Here is a 23596-nt window from a genome sequence, read left to right on the forward strand (position 1 = left end):
ACATCTCGAGCAGTCGTTACCGGAACTGGTATCGTATAATATGGCTTTTGTTAAACACAATACTTTTACTCCAATAAAAATCGAAGGATAGATAGGTAGGTAGATACACATTTGGGACAAATTATCTTGAATTCCGTTTGAAACAACAGCTTAAAGATGACTTCTTCAAAACACTTCGTCAACATGTAATATAATTCAGAAATACATTAAAAAAATATAAATTCATGAAAAGTTTCTCAAAAAAGCATGTTTTAACATATTTTAATCAAATTTTTTAACAAATTTTAATCAAATTTTCAAACGCCCCACGTGGCTCCACTTTTCTTTCTTCGCGACAATGAAACTTATGTTCTTGACTAGTCGTATACAAAAAAATTGCTGTCGCCAACTGCCGCTTCATGAGTTATCCTGGATTTTGTAAAACGCTATTTTTAGACTGGTTTTACTGAAAATATAATAAAATCTGAAAATTTTGCTAGTAAATGATGTAAATTTACTTTGTTATATTTGAGCTTCTAATACTTGATGACAAAATATTTTTTAACATAATCAAAATGTAGTACAAGTTATTCCAAAATACTTTGTCGAAGACACCAAACCTCTAAGGTGCATATCCAGAGTACTAGAGGTTTTGGCCGTCGAAAACAGCGATCTGCCCCAGTGTGCGACAGGGCTCGCCTAGGTAGCAATGTTACGATAGACAAGGATACGTTTTGGATTCTTGCTGACGGCTGAAAATAACGTTAGCCGTTAAATACGGAGGCGCATCATCAGTGGAAGTCGGGCCTACTATGGCCTCTACAAGAAGCTGCGGTCAAAAATGATTCACACCCGCACCAAATGTACAAAACGCTCATAAGGCCGGTAGTTCTCTACGGGCATGAAACGTGGACGATGCTCGAGGAGGACCTGCACCCAATAAGTCTTCGAACATTGGGTGCTTAGGACGATCTTTGGCGGTGTGCAGGAAAACGGTGTGTGGCGGCGAAGGATGAATCACGAGCTTACCCGACTCTACGGCGAACCCAGTATCCAGAAGGTGGTCAAAGCTTGAAGGATACGATGGGCAGGACATGTTGCAAGAATGCCGGATAGCAACCCTGTGAAGATGGTGTTTGCTTCGTATCCGGTTGGTCCAAGAAGACGTGGAACACAATGAGCTAGATGGGTGGATCAAGTGCGCAACGACTTGGCGAGCGTGGGGCAGGACTGAGGATGGAGAGATGCGGCCACGAGCCGGTTATTGTGGCGTAAAATGGTCGATTCAGCGTTATCTTTTTAGATGATAACAAAATAAATAAAGTAATCCAAATTAGGATTGCCTAACACAGAACACCAAGAAATAAATGTAATGTTTGAAATGATACTAATAATGGAATTAAAAAAATATTTGAATGTTACATCTGAACGGAATCAAGTTCATCTGTACGTAAAATGAGTGTAGAAAAAATCATCCTGAAAGGACTAAATACGCTTTTAAGACTTGTACAAATCCCTTTTATACCAATGGAAATTGTACCTTCAAGTGTGTTTCACTCCAACTTTTAGCGTAACTAACTGCTGAGTGCTTCGGTTTGCCAATGTTCCGGCGAGAGTTCATTTGAATAAGAGCGCTAATCTTGGGGCTCCCCAACGGGATGTGAACAAAGGAGGCAAAAGTAGATTAAAATAACTGCCGAGTAGGGAGCAGTGCATAACGAATGGTGCCCACAAGAGTGCGAGTGTGTGTGTGTATGTTGGTGTGTAGAAGTTTGCCATGAAAGTTTACTGTAGTTGAAGGTGTGCTTTCATCGGATGGGAATTTTTTCATCTCGCAGTGTCAGTTGTCGGTAAAAATAAGCTGTATAGGTGGTTGCGAGGTGATAAAAATGATTAGTTTAAGTGGCCAGTCCCAAGAGCTGTTTGGAGCTTAGAGAAGATAATCGGTTGGTTGATAAAAGGATGCTCGACCAAGTGCTTGAGTGGTTAAAGTATAATACATATAGTGATGGTAAATTAGCTTTCTGGTTGAATGGAAACGCTATTGACATGTTAATGTTGGATCTCGGTGTTGGATCAGGTCCGTCACACTCGGGCTCAGATTAGGTACCACTTCTAGTACTGCATTTGGTCCCTCGGTAGTGCAAAAGGTACCCAAGTTAGACAGATCGCAGTACACTTTTCACGGCATTCTAGATTACCTTATGAAGCCTGATTTGCTACTGAAAAGGAATCGCTAAAGAAATTTCTCGCCGATTCCTTGCAGAAATTTTCTACAGCGACTCTCATTTGAACTGACGATTCTTTTCAAATGCGTACTGCGATCAGTAAAAAGCGCATTCTTGATCGATTCCTTGCGGAAATTTCCCATGCATCAAGATAGGCCGAGAAATTACTTGTCAGCAGCGAATCAGGCTTGAGCCATAAAATTTTGGGCAACTGCAAGGGACATCCCGCATAATCAAGAACTATATTCGTACTGTATCCCGTAGTGTGCACTACTATTTACAACAATACATTAATAATTCCGTACAACTTCTAAAATAACAATAAATCCACACTACCGCGAACGGTTTTCACAATTTAATGAACAGTAATCGGGAAAATAACAATATGGGGAATAGGCGGTTAAGTTATGTCACCATTTAAAAACGACGATTTTCTCGAACAAAATTTTTCGTTTACAGTTTGTCAAGTTGTAGATATACTATCCTCTTTTTGTTCAGCCCACAATAAACCAAACAGTACAAAAACAGTTTTACCATAAATTTCGCTTAAATACGAATAATGTATGTGGTTTAGTTGGTTAATAGTGCTTTATTGTTTTTTTGACCGTATACGGTTTTGTTTTGATATATTTAAACCATATTATAAACTCTGGTGAATTAATTCAATGGATCACTTAAAACAAGAAAATTCGCGTTGAGCATCTCACTCATTTTTTTTTCTTGGTTCTATAACTCAACCAAGAAAAAAAAGTGAGATGCTCAAAGCGAATTTTATTGTTTCAAGTGATCCATTGAATTTATTCACCATTAGCACAATTAGCTGATTTTTTCGGTGTTTTTAGTTATCTGGCTCAAAAAATAATAATGTAATTTCTCCGTTTTTTTATAGAAATAAATATGCACATCGTTAAAATAATGTTGCCATCGAACCGAACATATATTGTTATAATCAAAGACGCATGAGTGTATCACACTGTAGTTTCTGTTTTTTTCACTTCTGGGCAAGGATAAAATAAGTTCCGCTTGAATTAGCATAGAATTAATCAAAAAATGGAATTCAGCTTCGGCCAACATCTGCTTCATCTTTTCCCTTCCTTGAGCGCCTTTCGGAGGGTTTGCCGGTTTCCTAGACTCCTTGTATTTCACCACACCACACAGCCTAGAGCAACTGTAAGAGATAATTTACAAATTATAATAAATAAAGCACAAACAACAATCCGATCGATCATACCTGCCGGTCAAATCGTAAATTCACGCTATACCACACTTCCGGAAGAAACTTTCACCTGCCTATTATTGAAGCGATACGCGCACTGGATTAGTAAAACATAAAATGTTTATCTGGGGGCCCAGATAGCCGTAGCGGTAAACGCGCAGCTATTCAGCAAGACCAAGCTGAGGGTCGTGGGTTCGAATCCCACCGGTCGAGGATCTTTTCGGGTTGGAAATTTTCTCGACTTCCCAGGGCATAGAGTATCTTCGTACCTGCCACACGATATACACATGCAAAAATGGTCATTGGCATAGTAAGCTTTCAGTTAATAACTGTGGAAGTGCTCATAAAAAAAACACTAAGCTGAGAAGCAGGCTTTGTCCCAGTTGGGACGTAACGCCAGAAAGAAGAAGAAGAAGAAGAAAATGTTTATCTAACAATGCAATCTTTTCGAGTTCTAATAAAAAAAAAACTTTTAGCAAAATTATCTGATTCACGGAGTGAAAAATGACAGTTGAGTAATAAAAAGCAACTATGCAGTCGCCAAACGCACACATATATTGTTTAACTATAACACTTATTGTGCATTTACTGTGATACCATACAAGTTTTCAGTGTGTTTGTGGTATCTCTTCGTAGCCGTCTACAACAAGTAACTGTAATTGTAATATATGCCAAATTGTTAGATTCTTGAAAGGTTTAAATTGTGGATAGTAAGGAACTTTTCAAGGATGTTATCCCGTACATTAACATATACTGGTAATGTAAGGTTACTGTGATATATGGTTTTGAAACGAGAACTGATTACAGTAAATCCATAAACGAACAATAACACAAACCGTGGACATATACAGAACAGTAAACGTGTTGTTTGAACAATGCAGGCATTACGTTTCATCTCATCTTTCGATCTTCTGAGCGAGATATGGGTCGAACAACAAGATATTATCTTAGAGCTCTTTGATCGATTTTTCACCTAGATCTTTGGCTCATTTGATCATAGATACAATCTTTAAGTCTTAGCAATCTGTGCGGAAAAAAACTGCTCGGCCAGTGACACTGTTTGTCATCACGGTGTCTCTGGTAGAAAACATTAATATAAAAAAAATCAGTATCGCTGAAACACCCACCAAATGAAAGCTTAGGCTTTCTCCTTTAATTTGAGACCGGTTTGGAAATGTTCTATCGGGGGGTCCTGAACATTTTTTTTTTATTTTAGTAAGAGATACGTACCATAGGTGATCTTCTTCCACCAATAGTATGATACAATGAATCGCTTGTACCATATGATGAAAACTCAATCGAACCATTCCTTGTTGTGCGCTTGAACAAGTTAGTTCAGTTTTTTGCAGTCGGCTGCTTTTTTTGGTTTTTTTTATTTCTTCCACCGCCCGTGTGGTTTTTACCAATTGTGCCTCTAGTGCTTAAAACCGCGCGCATCGAAGGAAGCGAACCAGGTTGGCAAGGGTCAACGGGTATCGTTCCACCGATAATTGTTCCCCCGCATACATCTGCTGCGAGGACGGCGAGACATATTTGCCTACCTACGACGTGGAAGGCTAGCTGCTGTGCCGTCATCAAACGGGAACGGATAAGTAGCAATTTTTCTATACCTATCCATACTCTATTGAATTGCCTTCGCATCTCCCGAACAAACAGTGTTGAGTTCAAGGTTGTTTTTCGCTTCTCCTCTGTCTCTCTCCCGGTGCAAATTTGTTTGCAGGGTTAGGGGAAGGGTGTACAAAATAGTCCACTGACTGATTTTTTTTTCTTTTCAAAAGTTTTTTTTTTTTTTTTTTATTATATTTTTGCCTTTATAGGGGAGGTGCGTACAAAATAGTCCACTAATTGATTAATATTTTCCAATCGCTTTAAATTTTTTTTGTTTGTTTTTTTTTTTCTCTATACTTTTTTTTTTTATTATTATTGTCGATTCGGTTGCGGTTGGATTTTTTCCCGCATGGACAAATCGGATGGAGGCGATACGCCTCCTAAAGATCTCGTTGCTCGAACGCGGTTTTATCAACCGTCTTCGGCTGGGCCTTGGGTTGTCTATTTCCGGCGCAAAAATAAGATTTTGAATGTGCTCTCGATCTCTAGAGAGCTGACGCGTAAATATCCTGGGACCGTTATTCACCAAGTGAAGCAATCCAAGCTGCGTGTAACTGCACCTAGTTACAAAGCAGCGAATGAAATTGCTCAGCATGAGGCTTTTACTGTGGAATATTATGTGTATATTTTGGCCAGAGAGGTTGAGGTGGAAGGGAAAATCATCGACGCGAGTCTGACATGCGAAGACATTAAGACTGGCAAAGGCGTTTTTGAGAACCGGTCCATTCCTGATGTGGCTATACTGGATTGTAAACAATTGCAATCAGTTTCCATGGAAGGCAATAAGAAAGTGTTTTCGCCGTCAGCCTCGTTTCGTGTAACTTTTCCTGGTTCCGTTCTCCCTAAATTTGTTTGCATTGATAGTGTTTTTTACCCAGTGCGCCTTTACGTGCCGAAGGTATTCAATTGTACCAACTGCAAACAGCTTGGTCATAGTGCTAGCTTTTGCGACAACAAGCCCCGTTGTGGTAAATGCAACCAAGCTCACTTGGAAGATGATTGCACACAGGAAGCTGAAAAATGCAGCTACTGTCGTGAGGATCTTCATGACTTGCAGAAATGCCCGGCATACAAAAGGCGCATTCGAAATGAGAGTCGCTCCATTGTGAAGCGCTCCAAGAAGACGTATGCGGAAATGGTGAAAGCTTTAAATCCGCCTGCAAAAGAGTCTTCATCAGCCATCCCAGTTGGTAACTCTTTTCAAGAGTTGTCTTCCGACGAAGCGAACGACGACGAAACTGATGGGGGAGATTCTTCGGAGGTACACGCACCCGGAAAACGAAAGTCTCCATCTTCTCCGGGACTGCGCCGTAAGGTAATGAAATCTTCCCTCAAAAGTTTGCCTAATTCCAAAGGAGGTGGGGCAAATTTGAAATTGCCGAAGAAACAGGTCCTTGATGCTTCCGTTCCGTGTTGCAGCAAAGATCTGACGCCCCCGCCTCCACCGATTAAATATACTTCGAAAAGAAGCTCTAGACAAGATAGCAAGAAAAAAGCTGCTGAAGTCCCTTGCTCTTCCTCGAAAACCCCCCGGGCCAAGCGAGGACTGATAACTTTTACGGCCCTTGTGGATCGCATATGTGATGCCCTCGGAGTTTCAGACTCATTCAGAGGCATACTCGACCTTTTTCTCCCCGCAATAGAAGAGTATCTCAGGGGATTGACTATCTCGTGGCCCCTCCTTGCTTCGATCATATCTTTCGATGGCTAATTCATCAAGTGAGGTACAAGATATGATCACTGTGTTACAGTGGAACTGTCATAGTCTAAAACCTAAATTAGACACATTTAAGTTTTTGCTTCACAATTCCGATTGTGATATATTTGCACTCTGTGAAACATGGCTTTCTTCTGAAGATGATCTTAACTTCTACGATTTTAACATTATACGCCAGGATCGAGATGATAATTACGGGGGTGTGCTTTTAGGAATCAAAAAGTGCCATTCATTCTACAGAATCCCCATCCCGACTCATCCAGGCATAGAAATCGTTGCTTGCCAAATAAACGTAAAGGGTAAAGATCTTTGCGTAGCTTCTGTTTATATTCCTCCAAGAGTTTCAATAAACCGCCATCATCTCTGGAATGCAGTCTCCATGCTCTCATCCCCAGTTTTAATACTGGGTGATATGAACTCACATGGTACTGGATGGGGCGAATCTTATGACGATTATAGAGCGGCTATTTTCTATGACTTATGCGACGATTTCAACTTGAACATTTTGAACACAGGTGAAGTGACACGTATTTCATCCGACGGCAAAGAAAGCCGCATTGACCTATCTTTGGGTTCAAGTTCACTATCATTCGATTGCATGTGGAAGGTGATTGATGATCCCCATGGTAGTGATCATTTGCCCATAATAACGTCTATCAGAAATAATTGTGAAAGGTCAGAGCAGTCAATTCAGGTTCCTTACGACCTCACTAGGAATATCGATTGGCAAAAATTTGCATCAGCGGTAACTTTTGGTATCGAAACATTCAACACACTCCCACCGTTGGATGAGTATCGATTCCTAACAGAATTGATTTATAAAAGTGCATTAGAATCCCAAAAACAACGAGTTCCAAGTGCATCCTTCAAAAGACGACCAGCCACACCTGGTTGGGATGATGAATGCACTCAGTTGTATCGAGAAAAATCTAATGCCTTCAAAGCTTTTCGTAGATATGGTACCTCAGAACTTTATTTAGAGTACTCGAAGCTCGAAAAAAGACTGAAGAATCTTATTAAAGCGAAGAAGCGTAGCTATTGGCGACGTTTTATCGATGGCCTCTCACGAGAAACTTCAATGACGACGCTTTGGAGAGTGGCTCGCAACATGCGAAACCGCTCATCCTCAAATGAGAGTGACGAATACTCCAATCGTTGGATATTCAATTTCGCAAAAAAGGTCTGTCCAGACTCAGTTCCAGCTCAACCGCCATTCTGGGAAACCCAGAGAGACGATGCGTTGGACAGACCATTCACTATGCTGGAATTTTCTATGGCTCTTCTTTCATCAAACAACTCCTCTCCGGGACGCGATATGATTAAGTTCAATCTTCTTAAAAATCTCCCCGATATCGCTAAAAGACGGTTGCTTGACCTGTTCAACTCTTTCATGGAACACAACATTGTTCCACCTGAATGGAGACAGGTCAAAGTAATAGCTATTCAAAAGCCTGGGAAACCAGCGTCTGATCATAATTCGTACCGCCCGATTGCTATGTTATCATGTTTAAGGAAATTGTTAGAAAAAATGATCCTATCCCGACTCGATCACTGGGTCGAATCAAACAACATGCTTTCCAGTACTCAATTTGGCTTTCGCAAGGGCAAAGGAACAAACGATTGTCTAGCGTTGCTTTCATCAGATATTCAACTAGCCTTTGCTGACAAGGAGCAATTGGCTTCGGTTTTCTTGGATATTAAGGGCGCTTTTGATTCAGTTTCCATAGAAATATTGTCAGCAAACTTGCACAATAGTGGACTACCTGGAATATTGAATAATTTCTTGTACAATCTGTTGTCAGAAAAACACATGAGCTTCACTCTCGGTCAACTGACAACTTCCAGAATTAGCTATATGGGCCTTCCCCAAGGCTCATGTCTGAGTCCCTTGCTTTATAATTTTTATGTTAAAGATATTGACAACTGTTTGGAAGAACCATGCACGCTTAGACAACTTGCAGATGATGCTGTGGTCTCTATGAAGGGCCCACGAGCAGAAATCCTGCAAAGACCATTGCAAAATTCCCTTGATAATCTATCCACTTGGGCTAGAAATTTAGGGATCGAGTTTGCGCCGCAAAAAACTCAACTGGTTGTATTTTCAAGGAAGCGGAATCCAGCCCAACTGAAGCTTAAGCTTTTGGGAATAGACATCGACCAGTCTTTGACTTCAAAATACCTTGGGGTCTGGTTTGATTCAAAAGGCACTTGGCGAACCCATATTAGGTATGTAACGGAAAAATGCCAACAAAGGATCAATTTTCTACGAACAATTACCGGAACATGGTGGGGTGCTCACCCGGAAGACCTCATAAAACTCTATAAAACAACCATTCTCTCTGTTCTAGAGTATGGCTCTTTCTGTTTTCTCTCAGCAGCAAAATGCCACCTGATTAAATTGGAACGAATTCAATATCGTTGTTTGCGTATCGCCTTAGGGTGTATGCACTCGACACATAATGCGAGCCTAGAGGTTCTGGCAGGGGTTTTACCGCTACAGAACCGATTCTGGGAGCTCTCGCTAAGAATACTTATTAAGTGTGGAGTGAGCAACACACTGGTAATCGAAAACTTCGAAGAACTGCTCAAACTGAATACTCAGTCAAAATTCATGCGAGTTTATCTCTACTACATGTCATCTGACATTAGCCTTCCATGTTATAACCCTCCACGTGTACGCTTCACCAATGACAGTTCCTCTGTTGAATATGATCTGTCCATGAAACAAGATATTCATGGAATTCCAGATCAACTTCGATGTATAACTATTCCACGTATTTTTAACGCAAAGTTCCAGAATGTCGATTCCTACAGGAGATATTTCACTGACGGGTCACGTATAAATGGATCCACTGGCTTCGGTGTCTTCAATGAAAATTCTTCCGCCTTCCGAAAACTTCAAGAACCTTGCACGGTTTATGTTGCTGAGCTGGCAGCAATCAACTTCGCTTTGGGGATGATCTCTAACATGCCCGCAGACCACTTCTTCATCTTCTCGGATAGTCTCAGTTCTATTGAGGCACTCCGATCGATGAAACCTGTAAAGCATGCATCTTACTTTCTTACAAAAATAAGAGAGCAGATGTGTGCACTGGTCGAAAGATCATATAAGATTACCTTTGTATGGGTCCCCTCACATTGCTTAATTTATGGCAATGAGAAGGCGGACTCTCTCGCAAAGGTGGGCGCTGAGGAAGGTGAGATTTATGATAGACGAATTTCACACGATGAATTTTTTCATTTAGTACGTCAAAGTTCTCTTCACGGTTGGCAAAGCGATTGGCTAAATGGCCAACTGGGACGGTGGTTACATTCCATAATTCCTAGAGTTTCCTTGCGAGCCTGGTGGAAAGGCTTGGACGTAAGTCGAGATTTCATTCGCGTGATGTCAAGACTTATGTCCAACCATTACTCGCTAGATGCACATCTACACAGAATTAACCTCGCGCTGAGCAATATTTGTAACAGGTGTGGTTCCGGTTATGATGACATCGATCACGTAGTTTGGCAGTGCTCGGATATGGACGCCTCCAGAGCGCAACTTTTGGATACCCTCGCGGCCCGAGGTAGACAACCCTATGTTCCAGTTAGAGATGTGTTGGGAACCCGCGATCTTATTTATATGGTCGCAATTTACGATTTCCTTCGCTTGTGTTGTATAAAAGTTTAATTCTCTTGTGTTCTCTTCCCCAGTTTTTTTTTTTTTTGTGTTTTGTCCCCTTTGTGTTGGATTGAGGATCCTGGCCATCCGGCAGTCGAATACCGGCAAGAAATCGCTACCAACGCCATGAAACGAAAATCAAGACGCCACGTTATACCTCCCGGATGAGCTGCTGAGAACCCTGATCCCAATCCCTACCATGTCCTTCCTTAAAAAAAAAATGTGACCACTAACCTCGAGCTGCCACGAGTACCCTGGCCCCATCCCATATTAATGTTGAACTGAAAAAGCCAATTAATTGTATGTAATAAAAATACAAAAAAATGAATTTCGGCTCCGTAAAGCGTTAAACGCATTTGAGCCTCAAATAAACGAAATAGATAAAAAAAAAAAAAAAAAAAAAAAAAACTCAATCGAACCGTAGAAGGCCATGACAATTATTTCTGGACAAACATTTGAAAAGGGCTAGAGATCCCTTTTTAGCTCTCCCATGCAAACTAACACCACTATCAGAAAGATTAGTGTTAGTTCTTCCTGATACTAGTATTGGTGAACGTGATCAAGTTGAATTGGGCTCAACAGCATCTTACAAAGCCATTGTTCACCAATGTTGATGTGCCCTTTTTAAATGTTTGTCCAGATTTCCATAAAACAAGCTTGTTTTTGATTTGGCAGTGTTGCTGTTCAGTTGATTATAAATTCAGTAAATATAAAAATTGTAATTTTTTAATCAAAATTTATTTATTTATACAAAATTTAAATTATTGTAAACAATATTTGAAATTTTAAATAAAAAAAAAAAAGTTTAGAGAATTAAAAGATTTTCAATAAATAACCCTTATTTTGATTCAGTTGTATGCTACCGTCTTAAAATTCGAATATATTTTCAAAATATATTGCTTTTTACGATAAGTAATAAACAATGCGTTTGAGAAAACATTTACTCATGGATCATTACATTACAAATGGTTTCACATATTGCACAAACAACTAAATTGGCATCAATAGTAGGGAAATCGGCGCTGCATTGCTTAAGTTGTCGCGTGCTAAGGTGGTACAGTGAAAAATTGGTGATTGTGTCGCGTGATAAGTTTATAAATTCATTGTTTTGGGTCAACATTTTGGTTTGCTGATTAGAGGTATGCCTGTTAATAATTACAATAAATATATCCCAATTTCACACCTATTAATAAATATATATTTACGCTTCACTTTGTTAGGAGACCTGAAACATGAAACCAAAAAGCCACGAAAACAATCGTTCGAAGATTTGCGTATTGTGTTTATAGAATATGTGTCTGCAACCGTTATCACTATTGCTGATATTATTGATATTGTTGAACAGCACATTTTTCACGACATCAGGATTAAAGTCTGCTATTGTCCAACAAAAATATGTCGAGCTTGCACGTTTATTCGTTCAGTAACCAATTTAAACTTTTGAATATAGCACTGTATAAATACAATTTAAAATCTACCATTCGAAGCATGTAATGATGTGAGAACAACAATCTCACCAAAACTAAAGGCAAAACGTGATAGATACAGTAATGCAAAAAGTAAGTGCCAATTGAATTGGTTGGTTGTCGAATCTACACGGTTTACCACCCAATGTGCAACATAAAAAAACCCATTTGTTCGCTGATGACTTGTTTTTGATTTAAAAAAAATGTGATTTGAGCACCAGATGAACGTTGCAGTTGAGCAGCTGTCTAAGGAGTTTGGATATTGCAATCGCCCCAAACATCGCCTTCAAAATCAGCAGACTTAACCAATCAGTTCAGGGGTTTTTAGAGGTATCACATCTGCACTTTGATTTGAACGATAATGCAGAAACTGAATTAAAACCTGTCATATACTGCAATAACATTCGGGGGTTAGTTGATTATGTGACGTCCATATAGGAGGGTTGGCCTGGGCAGTTCAATCTGCAAGCGATGGAGAAAGGTCTTTTAAGGTTACTCTCTCGATTATCGAGCATAATTCCGACGTCATCGGGACTCAAGGCCGTTGTAAGGATACTGGCGTAAAAATAATGTTGCTGCTTGCTGTTGCTTCTGGCGTTTCAGATAAATATGGCAATATTGAGAAAATTTAAAAGACACTGTTGCTTTTGAATAATTTTAGGTGCTTCATTGCTGGAGATTTTAAAATCGTCAATCTGTTTTGCGTAATAATGGGAGATAGTTCAACATTTCCTTGCCCATACTGTACCACACAAAAAAATATCTATCCAATGTAGCTGCTCATCCACGAATACTTGGTTACATACGCGTCCGCGAAATGGAAAAGTCTCGGCTCGGATCATAAACTAGAGGAGCAGTTCTGCAATTGTATTTACTATCCACTGCTCGATAGATCACCCGACGAACAAATTGCCTGCCACCTTTCTTGCATATTTCACTAGGTGTTGTCAATCCAATTGGCAAAAATGTATAATACATTGATCCAAATAATGTCGAGGAATGGGTAAGCATCAGCAGTTTTATTGTTTGATTCTTTTATTATAGGTGAGGATCATCAGTTGCCTAAGCCACAGCAAATGTGGATTCACCAGCTGAAACTGTCAGAAGCTTTTGAAAAATCGGCATGTTTTGGAAGTAAAATGGGATCCAAGTTTGATAGCAATTGGAATTTATCGTAATGTTCTGTAAATTATCAATTTTCAATGAAAAAATGTATTTCTGGCGCTTGATCAATTTGATCAGGTACATAAAAGTTGTTTTCAAAGGAGTCTGGATGATGATTTTGCAGAAAAGGTTGAGAACTTTTCAAAAATGTGGATTGTTCACCCAATAGCTGGAAGTTCCACATTGGCGCTATCATGTCCCGGAGTTTTGTAAAAGTAAGTGGTTTGAGGAAATACGGGAAACAAGCCAGTGAAACCGTACATTTCGATCTTCAAGTTGCATGGAATCATGTTAAGGTTCCGGAAAACTCCGAAGCATGTGATCGACAGCATCTTTGAGCTGTAGTAACGTACAATAGTGCGCATTTGTAGGCCGTATTAACCGTATTTACTTTATCGATATGTCGTGTTTGTAATTGGTTTAAATAGAATGATATAATGGTAAATCCTTTTTATTAATTGGTTAACTATTCGTTATAAATTTTCTCATGGCTACCTAGATAAGCATGAAAGAAAATGACTATGTGAACCATAATTTAGAAATCAGTACTGAAAAAAACAGCATTGTACTGTTTTGAAAAAAAAAAATGTTCAGGACCCCCCGATAGAACATTTCCAAACAGGTCTCAAATGAAAGAGAAAAGCCTAAGCTTTCATTTGGTGGATGTTTTAGCGATACTGATTTTTTTATATTAATGTTGTTCTACCAGAGACACCGTGTCATGCAAGTCATAGCCATGACTTCACAATAATATAATTATAAAATAACCAGTAGAGTGTAAGTAAATGAAACGTTTTGAAATTAGATACAAACATGATTTTTGTTTATTTGTAGGTAACTTAGCTGTTTTCTTTGTTGAGGGCTCTACGTTGTATGCCCTACCCAAGATGCCCTCCTCTCATTCAGCGCAGGAAAACCTTAAATTTCATGTTTTTCGAATCCAGTGAATCAGTGAAGGACACAACAACTGCTGAGAATCCCAAAGTCTTAATTTCAATACACTATCCAGAGTATATCTCCTGCTATAAATATGCCCTCAGTGGGGTCAACGTGATGTCAAGAAAATAAAGTTTACCGTGCTTAAATTATGCAATAAATGGAGTCTTAAATAAATTATTTCATATATCAACACATTCAATTTATTTTCTAAATCGTGTTTCGTTTTAAGAGGAACTGGAATTTCTACTCGCCATTCCCTTTATTCAGTTCCAGTTAAAGGTATAAACATGACTAGCCGGTCAATCAGTTAGTGATTTTTGATAGTGATCTATTACAATTCGGTTTGAACCGTTGACGATCGTTATCGTTTTACAACGATTATTTTAATTTTAAGGCCACGGACCCAACGCCAGCCCTTGAAAAGCAGTAAAATTTTCATACGTTTTAAAAAAACTGTAGACTGCAGGCAAACATCTCTACTTACTATTCTTCGAATATGAAGAAGCCTCTGACTCATTAATAGATGGACAAAACATTTTCTCCAATAAAATTCAACAAATATGATGTTCCACATTCGGTATATCAAAGGTCCGATTTTCAACTGCCAAGATGATCATTTGATGCATCAGATGAGAAGATTGAATCATTCCAATGTGCTCTTGGATTGGGGATAATATCTTTTAAACATGCAAAGATGATCACTACGATCAGATGAGATTGTAATGCCTGGAACAATGTGGCAAATTGTGTTTTTCTATGCGGGATGGAGGTCTTTAATTTGTCTTTGGTTGGATGCTTTCGAGAACTAATATTGAATATCTCATAAATCATTAAAAAAAAAAACATCTAGTAGTCATTTTCCGTTCCTATGACAGAATTGATCTACTTGAAAACTCCAAGCACTACCTGAAAACACATCATGAAGGATCCCTCGGAACCTAAGCCGAACACTCGTAATCCTTGGAAATGTCCCATTATGCGATGTCCGACGATGCTGTCGGACTCGGCCCTTCTGGATCACTTGATTGCCGAACACAAATGCATCGACCTGAAGCCCGTAGAAGCCGGCGAGAAGGCACTTCTCTCATTCCGAGAGTCTATTTTCCCGTACGGCCAACCCGTTTGCATGGGAGTTCTACTCTACGGCGGAAAAGGTAATCAATCGAGTCCGGGACACTCCCATCGGAACTCGATCCTGTCGGCCAGCTTTGCCGCGTACGAGAAACATCTACCGGTACTGGTCATGGGCTGCAAAACACACCTAACGGACATGCTGGCCGATGACGAGATACCGTCGGAGATCTACAACGATATTTGCCAGAGACGGGACGCAGCCCTCAATGGTTCCGATCGGGACAAGGATATCTTTGTGCTGTGGTTGATTGGGCCTAGTACATCCAGGCCGGTTTATGGGGAGGTGACCATCAGCGATGTGGATCGGATCATTGTAAGAGGATGTCGGATGCAGATGCATGATTTTAAAGACTTTCTCCTGCCGAAGAGTTTTCTTTGCAATGGAGAGGATTATTTGATGGTGAACCGTCCCGGGATGAGCTTGATGACCCGAAATGGGGAGCAGGATGTGGAGATGGAAGTGGTTATCGAGGAGGAAAAAACTGAAATTTAGGACTAGCTTATTGTACCAAGAATTGCTAAAAACAATAATAAATTTATTTCAGTGAAACCAGAAAATGTAATATTTCATTTGATCATTAAGTTGAATTTAAGGGGTCTATTTTATAAGTTGAGCCGATCAAAATGACTCGACTCGAGTCACTGTCGACCGAAAAAATCGCTCGACTCAGCTCTGTCACTCGAGTTTTTCGACAATTGTCACTCTATGTGACGGGGTTGGTGGTCTGATGGCTACCGCTTCTGCTTCATATGCAGAAGGTCATGGGTTTAATCCCAGGCCCGTCCCTTTCCTCGTACTTTGTAGTTGTATATCTCTCACTTGCTTCTATCTTCCATTCTAAATATATCACACTCAAACTATTCGTTCATAGCAAACGCTAGAACCAGAGACGGACAAGAAACCGTTTCCCTAACGCTTCCTACTTCCACGCGCACGCATTTCTTACGCCTGATACATAGGCAGTCTGCTAACCACAAAAGCAAACCTCTCTGCCATGCCTTTCCCCCAATCCATACACTCCCGCATGAACTGACGTGGATGCAGTGGAATATACGGTCTACGTGGGAGTCAGTTCAATGCATCATCAATTCCTCCCCCTTCCCCTCATTGGTCTGCATTCTGACGTGGCAGGTGCCATTGTTGCCTAAAAATAGAAGATCACCAGCACTTACACACTGAGGATGCCTGTTAGTCCCAAGCAGTCATTCGGTTGGTTCCTTGTGTAAGTGCAGCTGATCTGGCGATACTGGAGTGCATCCACGAGCGGCCAATCAAGCTCAAGCTCAAGCTCAAGTTGTCACTCTATGTGACTGGATTACTATGAGAGTCGACGGGTGACATCTGAAATATGCATGCTTGCTTTGATCGACAATGAATACAGACGAGTCACATGAATCTGCTCGATTTACAAAATAGGCCCCTAAATCCCGAGAACCTTTCATTACATTCCTTAAATATTTTCAAGATTCCCCAAAGATTTTCTTTGGCACATATGAGGTGATTTTTTCAAAAAAAAAAAAAAAAAAATTTATCTATGAATTATCGTTATTTATAGCCCAGGTATTTGCCATTGGTAATTTTTTCATCAATTGCTCTAGGACAGGAGTTTTCAACCTTTCTCGCTTGCGGAGCACTTTTTGAATTGAGTTTGTTGTGCGGAGCATCTGTTCTTCATCACCACTCCGTTTGAAATCTAGACTTTTCACAAGCCATATACCTAATTCCTACGAAAATCGTGAAGTAAGATTTATGTTAGCCAATCTTCCATAAGGGTAAAGATGTTTTGAAGTCAAATCTTAAATTTTCAAGAACATCAGTCTGGAGAACCAAACATTCGTTTAAGCTGAAAACATGATCGATTGGTCACTTGCTGTTGGTTGTCCCTGCTGTTGCTGTCGATCAAGTTTCCAGCTAAAATAGATGTTCGATTCTCCAGATTTTATTAACTTATAATTCTAATCTATAAAGATTTGTATAGTTTGATTAAGAAAGCTTTTTTACTTCAGGCTTAAAGTGTGACAATTAGGCATCTAAATGAAACTTTATTTGTTTTTTCGTTATATATTTCAAAATTCTTGTTTTGGAAACGGCAAAATTGCATTGGGCATAGGGACGTTCCGATACTTCCGATATATCGGAATATCGAAAAATTATATAACTTTTCCAAATAATTTGAAGCGTACTAAAATACCACTACGTAGCGTGAAATTATATAATAATCCAGGGAAAAATCTAAAACTAGTGATGCATAACAAAAAATTACTCAAAAACTATGTTTGAAAATGCCATGTTAAGGTCCCCCCTATGTCACCATTTACCGTGCGTACAGTTTTCGTCATGATTTAATTTTGTATCTTGAAGAAACGTTGTTGATGGAGAAACTATGTTGCTTGTAATGTGCGCACTCATTTTTAAGACTACTCAAATCTTCATTTACAATAAAAACCATAAAAAATTAAAAAATTGGCTAAATACTTATTTTTTCATTAAAATCGTTGTAAGAGGGTTGACTGTATTGTCCAAACCATTACTTCTTCACTCAAAAACTAAATATGAAGTAGTTTAATGACGACATAACAATAAATCTAATATTACCGAATAATTTCATGCCTTCACACCAAAGACAAATTAAAGACCTCGATGTCCCATGCAGTTGCCCAAAATTTTATGGCTCATAAGGTAATCTAGGACGCCGTGAAAAGTGACTGCGATCTGTCAAACTCGGGTACCTTTTGTACTACCGAGGGACCAAATGCAGTACTAGAAGTGGTACCCAATCTGAGCCCGAGTGTGACGGACCTGTTCACACTAATGCACGGTAATAGGAACCATATATATTGAAAAGGATCCATTCACCGTGCATTTGTGTTTCGACTGAAATACAATAAAAAATTCTAATTTGCATAAAATCTCATTGCTCATACGATGAAATACATCTTGCTAATAGTATCCACAGTGAAAACTTGTTGGAATTTTGAAAAATTTCATACTCTGTCGTTAAAATGAAAAATGTGAATTTTTGGCGTTTCTATTAAGAGTGTTAAAAAATCTCATTATCAAACAGAATTCACATGACATTGACTACTTAAACTAGGTTTTTCAAAATGCTTTGTGACAAAAACTACTTCATTTCATCAGTTTTACCTTATTTTGCTGACAAAAGAATAATTTGTGAAAATTGTATGAATATTCTGTAGGAATTTGTATATGTCGAGTGATGAACTAGCCAAACGAGTTAAAAATCACTTTAATAAAGAAAAAAAAATTGTATATGTGCACGGTGAATGGAGGCCGCATGGTGACTGGTGACTTAACGGTATTTTGTTTTCGATATCCGATATTTTGGTATCGATATTTCCTATTCAATATATCGGTGATATCGATATTTCCTTCCGATATATCGTACACAAATACATATATTGAAAACATCGGAGGATTTTAGAATTAGCATTAAGATATTTCTAAAACGAAACCAAATTTATAATATAACTTAGCTAGAAAACCAAACAGCGCTCTGAGCTGAAAATTTGATCGATCGCTGTATGAGGGTTGCTTCCTTCTCGTCCGTTGCCATAGCCAAAAATTTGGGTTAAATTAGGACACGGAAATTGGCGCATCCTTCAGCATTCGAGAATTGTCCTGGCCACGTCCTTGTGAAAGCTGAGGGATAGTAGAACTGCCAGCAGAAAACTCACCTGAGTGTTACCTGATAGAGTGTACGAGAGTTGCAGAGACCTCTACATTCTCTCATAAGTGGAAAACAATTGTAGGGCTTTATCAAAATATAATTTATTTTTTATACGAACGAAAAGCTGTTTTCGTTCGAATTGTAATTATTCTAAAGTCAGAACATAAGGGAAAATAACTGTTTCCTATCCAAGGAAAAGGATCGCAAATAACAATGGAGTATGCATTAACATTTTTAACAAAGCCACTTCCACTGATTTTGCCTATTTCTCTATAAAGAACGTTTCTTCCTTTGCAAAACTTCGAACATTTTCGTCTGTCATGTTATTCATTCGTGAATAATCAAATCGTCGTAAATTTTTGAATAACTTTGCAAATAATAATTCTGACAAGAAAATTTATATAAATAAAAATGAAATGGTGATTGCATGTCACGAAATGGCTTACGAGGTTCACAGATTTCAATGATAATTTCTCCATTTTGTTCGTCAAGGGTTCCGACGTGTTTGTGTGTATAAAATCCCAGGTATTCACCGGGAAAGTCGGAAAAACGAGAGTGAACGAAACTGTCATTTTGCATGGGACGATCCATAGCGTATTCAACAGCCTACTCGATGGCAAGACGAAGTTTGCCGGGACCATTGGTACTGAAATAAATTTCAGCATTTCTAGGATGCTTTTCAATATTGGCAGTACAAGCACGTAGATTTGATCAGATCAGATAAAGATTATAATTGTACTACCAGGTACCCCCGTTGCACAGTGCTTCCAAGGGCCTATATTCGTGATCGAAAATGTTTTGCACCAGAAAAGTTAGTTTTAGAGGTATGGTGTCTTCAGAGAAGTTGTTCGGGATGTTGAAGCCCTTCTTAAGAAAGAATTATTTTTGTGATGAATCCACCTAGCAGTGAGATAGATTTTCACTTTTTTGCAAAAATGGAGATACAGCAATGGTGTCTTCGGCAAAGTTGTAGATAATTTCACTACATGAAAATTAGCTGAAGACACTTTTGCTCTATCTATTGAATTTTAAGAGATATGGGTCATTTTTTGTGAACGACCCCTTGAAACTAGTTTTTTCGTTATATCTCTCTCTGGGTATTTTTGAGATTTTTCACATGTTCCACAAAGTTGTTTTAATTGATAAAATATGCATTTCTTCAGAAGACACAAAAAATGTATCTCTTATATTTTCGGAGTTATATGATATTTTATGTTGAAAAATTGACTATTGCACATTCCTCTAATATTTACAGGGGCAAATTGGGGCAACATTTTTAGCTTGCATATAAAAGAGTAACTTAGTAGCTATCAAATCCATGGTAACTGACACGTGGCACTGCGTTCCTTGACTACAAAATATGTTCCGTAAAATGTTGAAAAATTAAAAGTATGCAGCTTTTAATACCGTGTATTTTTTAAATACGCCATCTTTCATGGGTCTGGGTCATTTGGTATAAAGCCATTTGGCATAAGTTCATCTGGCATCAAGCCGTTTGTTATAAAAGACATTTGGCATAACGGTCATTTGGCACAATGGTCATTTAACATAAACACATTTATAAAGAACAGGTATATTTTGAAAGAAAGAATTTTATTCTAATTATGCGAAATGACCGTTATGATAAATGGCCATTATTTCAATTGGGGTTATGCCAAATGACCATATGCTAAATGGCTTTAAGCCAGACGAACCGTTCCCATTTTTCATGGCTGAGTGGAAAATTATCAGGTCTTCTAGGATATAATATATTCGGTTATGACTGTAAAAACGTGATCTCTCAAATACTAAATATTTTTGGATATAGTTAACGTGAAATAGTTAGTCATATTAAGTAAATATTGCACTAAAACTTTCAAGACACAAATCTGGCGAAGTAGGCATCGAACAACAGTGATTTTTCTTTTAGCTTTGTGCGTTAGTAGAAAGCATAAAATAAGAATATAATGCTTGTTAATTCAATATTTGTTCAGTTAAGTGCTTTTAGAATGCGGACAGAGATATAACATAAGTCGACCATAGATAGATTCCAATATGTTTCACTTTAAGCACAGTGGATAATGTAAATAATCAATTCGCCTAAGACTACACATCATCATATGAACGCTTTTGTAATAATAATAGTTAAAAGATAGTCTTTTTATGGAGAAAGAAATTGTTGAGAGAGAGGATCAAAGTAATAATCTACATAGGCAAAAATATTGAGATGTGGATAGTCGACTGTATTATCGCACAGAAATATATAAAAAGGGTCTTATTTTAAATTTTCTTCTTCACATACTCAAAAAGTAGTATCTAAAATCTTAAAAATACACATATCAGCGAAATTATAGCTTGTTCATGGTAACAAATTATAGTCCGTTTGAAAGCTATTCTGTTCGTATGTCACGCCACTTTAGTTTTATTTATATAAAAAGACGGATAGATTTATAAAAATTATGTTCTCTTGTGAATACAAAAGAGCAATATATCAAAACTAAAGAAAACATTCTTTCCTTTATTATTGTTATTATTATTATAACTACTATTATTATTATTTTAAGCTTAAATAGGATGACTTCCGTTTTAAGGCAAATAAATTACTAACATTATTCTATGTGCTTTATACTACGTTCAGTATAGAGCTGATGTTACGTAATAAAGGCTATCTCTAAGAATTCATACATCTAGTTTTCACTGTAAATGAGAAGTATGACGTTTGATTTCAAGATATCCTATCTTAGACAATATCACCATTAGCCAAACCGAATATATCATTGCGTAAAAGACCTGAAAATTGTCACTCAGCCCTGAAAAATGGCGTATTTAAAAAATAAACGGTATTAAAAGTTGCATAATTTTAATTTTTCAATATTTTACAGAACATATTTTGTAGGCAAGGAACGCAGTGCCACGTGTCAGTTACCATGGATTTGATAGCTATTGAGATACTCTTTCATATGCAAGCTAAAAATGTTGCCCCAATTTGCCCCTGTAAATGTTAGAGGAAGGTGAAATAGCCGATTTTTCAACATAAAATATCATATAACTCCGAAAATATAAGAGATACATTTTTTATGTCTTCTAAAGAAATGCGTATTTTATCAATTAAAACAACTTTGTAGAACATGTGAAAAATCTCAAAAATACCCAGAAAGAGATATAACGAAAAAACTAGTTTTAAGGGGTCGTTCACAAAAAATGACCCATATCTCTTAAAATTCAATAGATAGAGCAAAAGTGTCTTCAGCTAATTTTCATGTAGTGAAATTATCTACAACTTTGCCGAAGACACCATTGTTGTATCTCCACTTTTTCAAAAAAGTGAAAATCTATCTCACTGCTAGGTGGATTCATCACAAAAATAATTCTTTCTTAAGAAGGGCTTCAACATCCCGAACAACTTCTCTGAAGACACCATACCTCTAAAACTAACTTTTCTGGTGCAAAACATTTTCGATCACGAATATAGGCCCTTGAAAGCACTGTGCGTTGCTTTGACATGTGCATGTGCAAATTAGACATCGTTCAAATTAAAAATGGAATTTTGTGAAACGAAACGCAGCACCAAAACAAACCAGCCAATGAGGTGAAAAGAGACACGTTTTTTCAGTAACTATAAGCTCAAATTAAAAACAAAATGAACCCGTATCGTTCAAATTAGTAGGGGTGCACGGTAGAATGTACTTCAACAAAAGATATTTATATGAATTTCGGTCGAAATAGCAATAATTTTAAGTATACAAAGTTTTTTTTTCGAATCTTAGGAAACTAAACGATAGGTCACTAAACGATATATAAATTTTGCTCAAATCGAATATATCATATGATATTCCGATATATCGATATTTTGAATCAATATATCGATAGTATCGATAGTTTGCTTCAATAATCGTATCGAAACAAGTATCGATACTTCGCAATATCGGAACGTCCCTAATTGGGCAATGGAAAAAAGTCGTCTCTAGCGACTTAAAACACAGGATTTTAACGGTCTAAGAGGGCCGTTGTTCTTGCAAAAGCATGATTTCAATACATCATTACGCGCGCTTTGTTCAGATATATGGACCATCTGATGCACTGTTTGTCGCGGGAAAAACCGTTTGTCGGATATTAAAGCCTGTCCACGATAAATTTCGGACACGGATGGCGGGTGTACTTGCTCGCAGGATAAAGAACAACCGCGATGCATAATGGATTTTGTTATGATCACTAGATTTCCATCCCTGACATTGGCTAAGAAATTTTCGAACTTTTGTTTTTGATTCCAACACTTGTTCCAACAACTGAGCAGCTTTTTGTAGCTGCATTTTTTTTTTTAAGCCCATATTGATTTATTTGCATAGATTATTCACCAGTTCAGCACTCACGGAAATATTCATAATTTTCACAAAACTCGTGAAATATCCTTAATTTTATATCACGGTATAAAAATTTCGATTGTTATCGAAGTTACATGTTCCTCAGATATTTTCCGACGAGAATAAGTATCCTGTCAAGACTTTCGCAATCAGAAAGATTCAAAGTATTCTGTGGATATCTTCAACTTTAAGGGATGTTGTCCATAATAAATTCAAGAAAATCCAATTTTGTGGCTAAGCTTGTGCCATACAAAATGTATGGAAATATTTTCCCCGACAGAATAAAAACTACCTCTAAATTTTAAAGAGAATAAACAGTAATCCTAAAAGAAAATTCTGGGTGTGGCTTGGTTAAGCTAAGTATGCTGTTTCGCTCAAGAAAAGTAAAGAAATTCCTTGACTGAAAGGGTCAAGAAATTTCCTTCAGAGAGCCCCCTTTGAAGTGACATTTCTTC

At 38.1% G+C, this 23596-nt stretch overlaps 2 protein-coding genes across 3 annotated transcripts in view; both read left to right on the top strand.

The window, feature by feature from the left end:
• Positions 1–23596, top strand: part of LOC5577573 — a 1170395-nt gene that overhangs the window by 85740 nt on the left and 1061059 nt on the right. The gene's annotated exons all lie outside the window — the stretch shown is intronic.
• LOC5572686 lies at positions 14823–15670 on the top strand. The gene has a single exon (XM_001660454.2). The coding sequence runs from the start codon at positions 14898–14900 to the stop codon at positions 15603–15605; it is 708 nt and encodes a 235-aa protein (XP_001660504.2). The 5' UTR covers positions 14823–14897; the 3' UTR covers positions 15606–15670.

This window comes from Aedes aegypti, chromosome 2 (assembly GCF_002204515.2).
Source record: "Aedes aegypti strain LVP_AGWG chromosome 2, AaegL5.0 Primary Assembly, whole genome shotgun sequence".
Classification (NCBI taxonomy): domain Eukaryota; kingdom Metazoa; phylum Arthropoda; class Insecta; order Diptera; family Culicidae; genus Aedes; species Aedes aegypti.